Here is a 12,285-nt window from a genome sequence, read left to right as displayed (position 1 = left end):
TGCCACTGTCCTGCTGCCGCTTTAAGTGCTTCCCTGCCTGCAGCTGTCGTCACTCCTCTTCACCGCATGCTGGCTGCTCTAGTACCACATGGTTCCTGGCTGCAAGCTGGGACCCAGCAGCCAGCTCAGCCTGACCCTGAGGACTGGGGCAATCGCCTGCAGTCCTCCCCTGCCCTCCCCCCTCTTATCTGTATTTCCCTCCGGTGCAAGGAGGCAGGAACAGCCCCAGGGTCCCAGGCTAGATGCTCTGCTCTGCACGGGGCTTCTGGCTGGGGGTGGAAGGGTGGGGCCAGGTGGGCCTTGCTTCTGCAGCTGCTTGGTCCTACCAGCAGATTCCCTTGGGTCCTACTGCCCCTGACTCCTGTCATCTTTACAGGCATCCAGGGCAGATAAATATTAATTTTCCAAATTTTTTAGGAATTATGGGCCAGATAAAATGGCCTGGTGGGCCAGATTTTGTCCACCCCTGATGTAGATGGTAAAATGTAGCGAGGTTATCTGGGGTTATCAGATGGCAGGGAGGTTATAATGTGCCATAACATCAATGTCTATAGTCCATGATTTTTTGTATCTAGTAGATTTTTTTGTATCCAGTAGGTAAGACTCAGAAGAATGTACTGTGTTGTAATTTGGCAGGTCAAATACAATAATTATTTAAAGAGCAAGATTGGACTATTTAAGCATGTCAACATAAAGGTTAGTACTTTTGAGTTGTGGTTGATATTGAACTGTTACGACTATATTTTAAAAGAATTCAGCAGATTAAATTTAGTCTTAAGAGCTCTGAACAAATTATCCCTGCAGGTAATGTCACTGTGTGTGGTCTTGGTAGTCGCAGTGTTCTCGGTTTACCTCACTGATGAAAGTCTTAGGAACTTCTGGAGGAAATCCTTCAGACTGCATGACTGTGGCTCTCTAGCCATAATTCTGCTGATGTGCAGCAGAGAACCAAATTAGTGATAATGTTGAACTTGAATCTTAACAGGCATGGGCTCCAGGTGGTTGCAGCAAGGAGGGCCCAGCAGCGGTGAGAGGGAGGGTTGCTTTTCCCCCACGTGGAGCAGCAGCTTCTGTTCGGCTCTTGCTGTTGCTTAACATGGGCAGGTGGTCTGGAGCAGGCATGGGGCAAGCCGAGTTCAGGTCTGTGTGTGTTTGTTCTGGCTGGGGCGAGTCTGGCATGGGCACAGGGCAGGCCAGGGTCAGGGCTGGAGCTGTGTGCTCTTGGCAGTGGCGGGCTCTAGACTGTTTAGGAGGCGGAGGTGCTGACTGGCCCACAGCAGCTTCCCAGAATTGCCTATGTGGCCCACGGGCCCAAATAATTGCCCACCAATGCTCTAAGTGGTCTTGATGACCATGTAAATAGCCAATATTTCTTTTGTGAGCCATTCTAAATTCTAGTCCTCAATTACTCCCTGTGGCAATGTGTTCCACAGACTTTTTCACGCAACACAAATTTAGTACAGTATGTTCTTTTATTGGTTTTTAATGCCCTGTCTTTTAATTGCATTAAATATATCCCTTTCTTCTTGGGTTATGGATAGCAACAGTGAGGTGAGCTTGGTATGTAAATGCAGTAGTCCTAGTGTCTTTGGGAAATGCATCTCTGTCTGTTGAGTTGGAGCTGTTTGGTGGCTGTGTGCAGAGCAGCAATGTGCTGGGCATGAAGAGGCGAGGGGAAGCCAGGGGAAATAGCAGTGAAGAGGAGCAGTGAAGCTGTCACTGCAGGACCAGTTACTTTGTATAAGTCTGCTGATGAAACAGTTACATAAATGAGAATTGTATAAAGCAGAGCAGGTGGCTTATCTTTGCCATGGTGCAGCGTACCTCATTTACCTTTATTTATACCTTTTTGCCTTGTATAAATAAACAGGATGTTAGGTTTCTGACTAGTTCTTGATGTGGAATCTTGAAGCCAAATTGTGATTGAAGCCACTGAGGACTTAATGGTTGATTTAGCTATGTCAAGAGCTCCTCAGTTCATGTGATAATTTAACAAAACATGGGCCAGACTGCAGCAGGTGGATGAAAAAGCATCCGCGTCATAGCCAAAGGAATGACTACTGAAAGAGAAAATGTATATTTAAATGAGCCCTCTTGGAAAATTTTAGTGCACATACCTTGCTGATGTGGTACAAGCTCACAGTTCCATCAATAAAACAGGGTTGAGCAGGGTGAGGCAGCTAATCTGAAAATAATAGATAACCACTAAACTTCACAGCCCTGATGAAGAGACTAAACCCATTCAACAGCAATTTTCTATATATAAACGTTTAATCTATTATAGATTTAGATCCCATGAAAATGTAACTCAATGATTGAGACATTAAATGAAGCTATTTAATCTCCAAGGGGAATGATGCACCTTTTAATTTTGCCTAGGATTTTAGTTATAAGAATATAACTTTAAAATATCATTATTAGTGACTTATGTGTCTCATTACAATTTGAAATGTTGTCAGTATTTCTGTAGTGGCCTGAGAGCGGTTATCATTCATGAAATATTGAACCAATGACCTAAGCTATTCACTTGTGATGAAAAGCCCAATCTAACATTTTATTGAACATGATATTTATGAAAAATGAAACGGCTCATTTCTACTACTTAATCAATAACACGTTTAACCATTTATCATTAATATGATTAAAGAAGGCTATTGTAGAGCTGGATATTCCACTCCCTTCTCATCTAGTTTAATTTTAATAACCAAGAGTGCTCAGGGAGATAACAGAAGGAAAAATGACTGCTTTGTTGCTACATTTGCTTTCTTGAGCCCATCAAGTCCTTCTGCTGTATGACTTGGAATCATTAATATGAAATAGAAAAACCTGCAAAAGAAATCAGTAGTGCTAAACTGGCCTCAAAAATCGATTGAATCTCAATGTCTGTATTAAAATAAATACACTTGTCAAATAGAGCTTAACTTTTCATTTTATCCTGATCCCTTTTCTGCAGTCAGAAATTGATTTGTTTGAGACACAAAAGGCTGTGACTTCTGTTTTTGAGGTAAATAGTGTGAAAACCTCAGCCACTGTGAGGTATTGAGAGTAAATGGAATTGATGTTCAAATGCCTTTCAAGTCTGTTACCAAAATTGTTTTCTCTGTGATCCCTTATTCACTAGTTAATCTTAGTGCCCCTTCAGTGTCTGTCCACTTTAATCCCTTGTTGTAGCAGAAATAGAGAGAGTCAGAAGGGAGTGCAGCCAATGCCCTTGATGCTATTGCAGTCATTTCACTATGATTCCTTCCTGGCATCCAGGTATTCACTGTTACATTCATGATGTTGGAACTGGCCAGTGTATAGCTGTCTGAAATTTCATGGGTTTTGTGTGCTAGTTCAGTTTTGTATAGAGCTGTTTGTTAATTTACTGACAGTGCACACAAATGAATGTCAAAGATGCCTGACTTTCAAGGTCCAGGATGTTGAAGTGTAGGGATGGTTGTGGGAAAGGAGAAATTGGATAGCTACAGAGACTCTGAAGGGTTCACTGAGGTAAGATTGCTGTGAGGAGGTCTCTTGGGGGATGGGGAACAGAAGACTGTTTTGTTACTTCATTGATTCCCTAAAGAACTATCCAAAATCCGTCCTTGCCAAATGGCCCCGGGAGGGAGCCAAGCCATATCTAAACAGTCCGGTGTGGACATGGTGAAGGAGCAATTTTTCTTCACGGATTTAGTGAAATAGTCTTCCTTTATTTGTCTGTCAGATCACTCCTTATTGATGTGTGTGAATGTGTCTGTTAGAAGAGACTGCATGCCTGCCTTCTTTGCAGTAGAGCATAATGTCTTTGTTTTGTTGGAAAGCTGTTGCCACAGTGTATAGCAGTAAAGGGATTTGTGTTTGTGTAATTGTGTGCTTAAGTCTCCAGCCTTTGTTATGGAATGCTTTTTTGACATGGTTGAAGTATGTTTCATGTTTTGGGATTCAGCCCCAGGAGGGTTCTGGTGTGAATTCCTGGAATGAAGTAGGCTGTTTTTGTAGTTGATTTAGGTTTTCCCTCATGTCACAGTGCTCAAGTGAGACCCACAGGTTTAGTCTTAAAAAAATAACTTATGCAAGCAAAGTCAAGGTGTTTTGTAATTGAGTTCTGCTTTCCATCCAGGTGCACACAGTTGAGCTGGAATTATGATTTAAGTCCTCAGTAGGTAGTTGGGAAAAGAATACCTCTCAAAAATGCTGCTGATGCTGATGCATCTAAGCAATTATTTGATTAACCCTTATAGAAATCTGAAATTAAGTATAATTTCATTATACTCTGAAGCTAATGTAAGTAAATGTTCTGGAGTATATATGATAGGTTCTTTCAGGGCTGATTTTGAAGATGATGTTTTACTAGTATGGATTGTGCTTTAATTGAATCTTGTTTCTTTTCACAGGCCTCTCAGGAAGAACTGAAAGCTGCTTACCGACGGCTGTGTATGTTGTATCATCCAGACAAACACAGAGACCCAGAACTTAAAACACAAGCTGAGCAACTGTTTAACCTTATTCACCAGGCTTATGAAGGTCAGTGAAAGTCTTAGGTTTGCAAAAAACATTTTCAGAGCAGATATTGGATTGTTTGACTCTTGAATTTTCAAGTGGAGGAGTGTAGAGAGAGAGAGAGATTGCTCTGTATTTTTAAGTATCGTGGTTAATTTTGTACTTTTCACTTGCTGATGCTATGCAAAATCTTTCCTTTTTTTTTTAATCTAAAAATGCCCTGTGAATAAGTGAAAGATGGCTTTGGAGAGCGAGAGTCCTATTCTGAACCAGAGTGGGATGTGGCTAGCTATTTATGTTTTTTAATCTCTTACAAGTAAAAACATCCTTTTGAAAATAAATTGTGTAGGTTACAGAGCATGGCTAAACAGGATCTATTTCATTCACACAATGTAATGAACTCTTTTACCACCTTCTGTTTTTATGCGCTACTCTTTGTAGACCAGGCAATCAGTGAAAGTTACTTGTATGGAAAGTATGCATTTAGTGGCTTTAGTACATTGCACTAAAAGTTAAGTATTACATAATAGTAGTAAGTACAGCGATATGTAGGCATATATAAGATGCATAAGCCCTATTCTGTGAAACAGAAGAGCCTGCATAGATTTAAATTTGCAGTATGATCAGTGATCAAAATAAAGAGTCTTTCCCTTGTTCTCTGTGCACCCTCACTGAATTTTTCACTGAGCATCCAGAAAACTCAGTGTGTGCATGTGTAACTTTCATCAGGTCCTAGCTTGGATAAACAAAACCAGTTTTCTCTCCAACAAAAACATTTTTTTTATCAGAACAGTGTTGTTCCCAGGACAATTTTCCTCTTTCAGTGCCAAGCCATTTTGTTAGTAAGAGAGCTGTTGAAACTCACGAGATCTTTTATGGTTTTTAATAATGCATTCAGTAAATTTTTCAGTGTCTGGTTTTGTTTAGACTTTTCAGAGAGCTCAACCCTGAGCAAAGACCAAAGGAAAGTTTCCAAAAGCCATATTAATTTGTTTCTTTCTACAGCAGGATCCTGAGTTTCCATTTGTCATCATCCAGTCAGGGTTTTCACTGCTCCTTTCTTTTAAGCAAGGATTCCCATACATTCTAAAGCTGAATTGCAGAAAGCACTAGTGACTTTAACCTCTTCCACCCAAGGATCTCAAAGCATATTAAAATCATTTATGAATTTAGCCCCTGGCTAAGTAAAAATGGTTGGCATGTTACAGGTGTTATAGCTGAGGCATAAAAATACATTTGGTGTTTTGTTAATTTTCACAGAATCAGTGGCAGACCTGGCAACAGAACCAAATCACCTTATTCACAGTTAAGAACATAAGAACTGCCATTTACTGTGTCAGACCATAGGTCCATCTTCCCAGTATCTTGTGTTTCTTAATGGCAGAGAGTGGATGCTGAAAGGGAGAGTGAACAGGGTTACGAGTAGGGTTTTTTCCATTGGTCTGTGCTTACAACATAACTTTTATTTCCTTCCTTCTCTAAAGCCTGATGTTGATGAGTAGTCGATGATATAAAATCCAACTCTGTCAGCATGGAAGTTTCTGCTGAAAGTAGCTATGACCATTATATAGACCTGGCTTTGCTTTCTGTGTAAGATTATGTTTAGAATTGGGTTGCGGGGTTTAACTAGCAGTTAGAGAACTTGCTATTATTTTTGTAGATGCTCTTTCGTGAGTCATGAAAATAGTTATATAATTAGTCAGGTGAGTATGGGTAAAGATGTTGTTCACTTGAAAAAAAAACATATTTAGAAAACAAAGAAAGATTATCTTGTATCTCACTGTACAGTTTTGCCAAAAAAAAATTTTAATGGCCAGTAGTACAATCACAATGTGGTGGATGAGATATTTGCATAGGTGAAACAATATATTCTTAAAAATTTAATTCTACAGTCAGAGGCAGATGGACTGAACCATTTCTACAAAGGATTTGATTGAAAGTATTCCCTTCTAATTATATTTTATTATCTGGGTTTGACTGAATTAGTTTTGTAGTTGTCTGTTTTATTGATAGAGTTTGCCTGCAATGTTTTGGGGAGTTGGGGGGAATAACTGAAATGGAAGAGAATTAGAAGCCAGTAGGAATGTTCTCTAGTAAAACTGCTGCAGCAGCAAACTTGATGCCTGGTGGTTTAGCCTAAAGGGAAGTGAAAGCAAAGTGGTGAATAAATGATTCCTTGTTAAATCCCAGAGATTAGCTAAAGAAATTTGGCTCCTCTGTTTTCTGAATGGTCAGCATTGACGTGGGTAGAATCATTTATGTTGTCCTTAATTAGGCCTTACAATGTATGGAGATTTTCATTTAAAAAAAAAAAAAAAAAGAAGCACTGAAGGCCATGTCTGACGGTGACAGAGAGTGGAAACTCTGATGCCTTCAATAAAAGAGTTACGTTTTAAGGCTTATTTTGGAAATTCAGAGAATGAGTTGTCATTCTGTAGTAAACAGGTCTTATGGCAGGGTCAGCTTTCTCTCTGAATTTCCAGGGTTTTTTGGTTATATGTTTGCTTGTTCAGCACCAAATGTGTTCATGGTGCTTTAAATTTGAACATTTATGAAAGATAAATAAACCAACACCCTGAGACCAGGCAAGCAAATTAGTTTTTTGGAAGCAATTATGAAAAGTACTACTTAAGAGGGCTCACTGATTTTTCCATAGTTAAGGTTGAAGCTAATTCTTCTTTAAAAGTCTCACTTTTTTAACTTAGCCCTACTTTCACCCCTCTCTGTAGTACATCTGTAGCAGTCAAACCTAAAGTGTTAGGAAAAGATAAGACTTGGGAAAGTTTGGAGAAAAGTACAGGAGCCTGAAAGAATGTGTTACTTTATGGCAAGCACATTGAATTATTTTTTTTTGAAGATTTTACAAACTTTATTAGTTCATAGTGCCAAAATAGGTTGACCTGTAATCCCCAGCTGTGTTTTCTTTTATTTTTTGTGTGGTGGGATTTTTGTAGGAGTTTGAAATTCTCATATTATCAAAGCCTAAGTCTGCCTGTCTGCCTGTGTGCCTGTCTGCTTGTCTGTCACGCTTTACTCACGCTCTGATTGGCTGTATCAGCAGCCAATCAGAGCGCCCTACACAGATGGGGACAGACAGTGGAGTACCACCATGACAGTGGGGATTGGGGCTGGAGGAGAGGCAGAGGGGGGGCAATGAAGACTGGAGTGCTGCCATAACGGAGGTAATGGAGTGGAGGGGCGAGGCTAGCAGTGCTGGCTTCGCCCCCCTGCGTCTGCTCCTTGGAGCCAGGGGCTAGCGCCCCCCAACAACAGCCAGCAGGGAGGGGAGGTGGCAGGAAACGGGAGGGACGGGAATAGGAAAGCAGGGGGGCTATGGCCCAAACCAGTGTGGGGGAGAGGGGGATTGGGACCAGTCCAAGGTGAGGGGGGGAAGGGACTTGGGCCTCTGTCCCCCCCCACCCATCCCCGTCATTCTTGACGGTCAATTAGCTAGTGTCACCCCCCCATCATTCTTGACAGGGAATTGCCTAGTTTTATATATGTGTATGTATATGTAAATGTAAAGCATTTTCATTTAGGTGATAAAGTAGTGATCTGGTCACATGACATTTGTCAAAGTGTTTCTTGTCCAGTAAGACTTCTGCTTGGCACAGATTCACTTGACTATCGTGGGTAGAGGAGCAGATAGAACTACATGGGTCTGGAAGCCAAATATGAAATTTGGCTTCTAAACAGGAATTGTATCCATCCCAGAGTAGCTTGCAAGGCCATCAAGAACCCCCTCACTGAATTATTCCTATGTGCTTTAATAATGATGAGTTCAAGTAGATTCACAGGCAAAAAACTTGAAGAAAAGAGTATAAGAATGTCTGTTTTCTCCCCCCCCCCAAAAAAAGTCTTTATGCTTGACACTGTTGACAGTTTTCTTTAGTGTCTATAATTATAAATTTGTATTATAAAAGAATCCCTAATATTCAGAAGTGTGCAAGTAGATGGAGACATTGTATGTTTTCAAAATAATGAGATCTTGGTAACATAAGACTTCTCCGCTTTTTCCTGCATGCTGCAGGGAGTTCTTTAAGTTCTGCTGTCACTGTTAAGTATAGCAGAGTTGTTTTCACTAATGTTAGTGGCTTCTTGCAGATGTTAAACCCCCCTCCTCCCCTAAAGCGGCACTTTAAATTCAGCATGCGTACCTAGAAGAGGCAGCACGTTAATTGGACCCAGCTCGCCCAACTTCTGTATAGATTTGCTGCTTTAGCGGGGCTTTTTGGCATTTTATCTAATAGCTGACTGAATCAGCTATTAGATAAAAGCTCCAAAAGGCCCTGCTGGAGTACCTGATCTATGCAGACGCTGCAGAGCCAGTTCTAAGTAACACACTACTTCTGGTAAAGTGTGGGATTTTTTTGGTTTGGGGTTTTTTTTTAAGCATCTACAAGCAGCCAGTGTGATTGCATCAGAATAGTATTTCTAGGCCCATTGTTGAAGAGATAGTTATATATTGTCTCTAGGTTAGATATGAGGAAACTCTTTCTTGCTAGGAGAGTAGTAAAGCACTGGAACAGGCTACCCAGAGAGGTGGTGGCATCTCTATCCTTAGATTTTTAAGACCCGGGTAGACAAAGCCTTGGCTGGCGAATAAACGTGCAAGCTCAGGCATGTGAGCCAAAACTTGGAATGGGCTTCCAGGGGAGGTGGTGCTTTCCCCTACCTTGGGGGTCTTTAAGAGAAGGCTGAATAGGCATCTGGCTAGGGTCATCTGACCCCAGTACTCTTTCCTGCCTAGGCAGGGGGTCAGACTTGATGATCTTTTGAGGTCTCTTCTGACCCTAGCATCTGTGAATCTGATTGGGGATGGTCCTGCTTTGAGCAGAGGGCTGGACTAGATGTGACCTCCTGATGTCCCTTCCAACCCTCATTTTCTATACGGGTTTCTCTCAATTTACGTAGTACATGCATTCCTAGAGAACGGCACATAAATTGAATTTGCATAAAACAAACCCACCTTACAATGTAACAAATAGGGATAGGTTCCCATGGTGGTGAGGGAGGGAGCTGCACCATGCTCTGCCTGTCCCCACTCATCCCTGCTCCTGGGCTGCGCCATGCCCTGGTGCAGGCAGCTGGTGTTGGCTGCTCCTGGGGCCACTGCAGCTGGGGCTGGGGTGAGTACTGCACCCTGCGCCGCCTGGGGCTCTGGTTGTCCTTACTCACCCCATCCCATGCTGGATCAGCTCTGGGAGCAGCCAACACCAGCTGCCTGCACCAGGGCACATTGTAGCCCAGAAGAGGAGGTGACGGGACAGGTGGAGCACAGTGCAGCCCAGTGGCTGCAGGCAGCTGACAACAGCCACTCATGGAGCTGCTGCATCCAGGGCTGGGGTGAGTGGGGCCGCGGCCCTTTCTCCTGCCCCTACAGACTTACCTGCTTGGGCAGGGGAGGGAGGGGCATCTATGCTGATCATATAACAGCGAATTTACTTTGCATTTAATGAATTATGGGTCTAAATATGCTCATTGCATTAGAGCAAATTTGCATGTAAAGAACCTGCATAAATCAAGGGGAACCTGTAATTCTATCACCTTTCAGCTTGTAGAACCAGCTGTTGTCCTATGCTACATGTGTGTGCACCCTGTACAGTGCATTGCATTTTGAGTGACTACTCTTAGGACTTGATAAAGGCTGTGTACTTACCAAACATAATGTCAGCAGTGCTCATTAACAATACTGTTTTTTGTGATGAGGTACTAGCAACCCCCAAACCTCCCTTTGTTTTCCATACTTCTAATAGTTTGGACTCTGCTGCCAGAGAGCTAGTTAGCGCTGACAATCCTGCTGCTTAAGGAGTATTGTAGACAGCGCTGTCAATGCTGTGATATTAGCAGTCCAAAACTAACTCCATTCATTCTGAAGGCTTCTAATAGTTATTTTTTGGAGCTGCTATTAGCACCTGAAAATGAGGGGAGATGGTAGCTATGAACCTGACTAGCTCCCATGGCTTTTAAGGCTGCTTATATCAGCCCTTCCACAGCTGCTCCTCATTTATTCTAAATCATTGGTGATGCGTAGGGGGTGCATATGCACCCCCTGAGATCGGCCACGCACCCCCTGGAAGCGCCAGCCACGAAACCGGAAGTGCCACCGGAAGTGCACTCCTGGTTTTGCCACTGGCTTGGTGATGGGCCGCTGGGGGACCCCTTCCCCTCAGTTGGTGATGAGCTGCTGGCCCCCCCCCCCCCCCCCAATCCGTGATCTGGTGCCCGCCCCCCCCACACTCAGCCCCCACTCCCCCCGGCACTCAGGAGGCACCAGTCGTCCAGGCTCTAAATCAAGCAGTTAGTTTCAAGTAGGCCAATTGAGTTATTGTGCAGTTAGCTGAAGTACAGTTAAGTTACCTAGTGGACAGAGAGGCTGAAAGATGCTTTGAATATAAGCAATTTGTGCATTTAGTGGCTGTTTAGATAACTGAAGCTTGTTACCATGTAAGCAATAGGCACAGGCTATCTGTGATGCATTTACGTAAATTCTGCATTTTCCAAGTAAATATGTCACTAAAGTACACTGTTGTAGAGTCTGCTCATAGTTCTACTTCATCCACATACCTGAGGTCAGAATTGTGCTTTCTTGCTAGTAGTTAATTTCTCTTGCTGTTGCTTCATCTGAGAAGCACAGTTCACATGCTCACAGGTTTATTTTCTTAAGGGATTTGTGCTCTGCCAGGAGAATTGTTGCTGTAATCTCATCCATTTATCCCCCTTTGGGGTTAGAATATTTTTTAAATGTTCTTGAAAGTACTTTGAGACCTTTGGAGAAGTAGAAAGCAAGGCAGGTTTGCACCTTATAGACTAACCAAAGTAGATTATAGCATGCTGTTAGGAAAAAAACAGAGCAAATTATAGGACTCTTGGTGTTGGATCCAGTACCTGACTATACACAAGTCTGCTGTGCTCACCCGACCAGAGATTAGACTATTTCATGGAGGAATGTTGGAAAAAATATATTGCATATTCAAATAGTCTGCATGTCTCTTCCTTTTATATTTTACGTAAAGGCAGGTAAGATAAAATTTAGTAGGAGTTGTTGTTTACCTTTATGTTCTGTAACAACTGTAAATGTGACTAAGTGTAGATATAGGAAAGCATTTCTGCACTGGGGGGAAAAAAACTATCTGTTTACAGCTGCTGCCCAGTACCTGCTTTATTTCAAATAATTACCAGTAAATAGATCATAATTAAAGATGAATACTTCTATGCTCTAAGCCTGTTTGATTTTAATTTGCAGTGCTTAGCGATCCACAGACCAGAGCGATCTATGACATCTATGGAAGGAGAGGACTGGAAATGGAAGGATGGGAGGTAAGACAAATTCAACACCAGAAATCCCATGAAGGGAACTAATTCTAGCCTTATCAGCAGGGATCCAGAGAAAAACACGGATTCCCCCCTTTACCCAAGGAAAACGTGGATTCCTCATTTTAATGGAGAAACCCGTGGATTTTGCAGTTTTGCAAAGAGCTCTCTGCAGGCTGGCAGAGTTCCAGCCTGCAAGGGGCTGGGGGGAGCAGGAGGAGGGTGGTCATGTAAGGAGTGCCATGTGCATGTATACACATGTCTGCCAGGCAGCCTGGAGAGCAGCTCCCACAGGTAAGTTTGGGGGAAGTGGGAGGAAAATTAAGGCCCCCATAAGGAAAGAGTTGGGCTGGGGCTGCTGCCCAGCTGGGCAGTGCATGGGGCCTTGAGCTGGAATGCATGGCTTCAGGGCCCTGGCAGGGAGCTAGGTTGAGGGAGATGGGGGAGGAGGGGAATGAGAGGCACCAGCAGGGCCAGGGGGCTGTGGGT

General features: G+C 42.7%; 1 protein-coding gene across 1 annotated transcript in view; it reads left to right on the top strand.

Annotated features, from left to right (window-relative positions):
* DNAJC11 (DnaJ heat shock protein family (Hsp40) member C11) overlaps positions 1-12,285 on the top strand; it is a 73,594-nt gene that overhangs the window by 14,212 nt on the left and 47,097 nt on the right. Inside the window, exons 2-3 of the mRNA XM_019480991.2 lie at positions 4,377-4,506; positions 11,729-11,802. Of these exons, the coding sequence (XP_019336536.1) occupies positions 4,377-4,506; positions 11,729-11,802 (204 nt within the window). The remainder of the gene's footprint in view (positions 1-4,376; positions 4,507-11,728; positions 11,803-12,285) is intronic.

The sequence above is a fragment of the Alligator mississippiensis genome, chromosome 13, assembly GCF_030867095.1.
Source record: "Alligator mississippiensis isolate rAllMis1 chromosome 13, rAllMis1, whole genome shotgun sequence".
NCBI lineage: Eukaryota > Metazoa > Chordata > Crocodylia > Alligatoridae > Alligator > Alligator mississippiensis.
The sequence above is the reverse complement of the archived record's forward strand: the minus strand, read 5'-3'. Positions and strand labels throughout refer to the sequence as shown.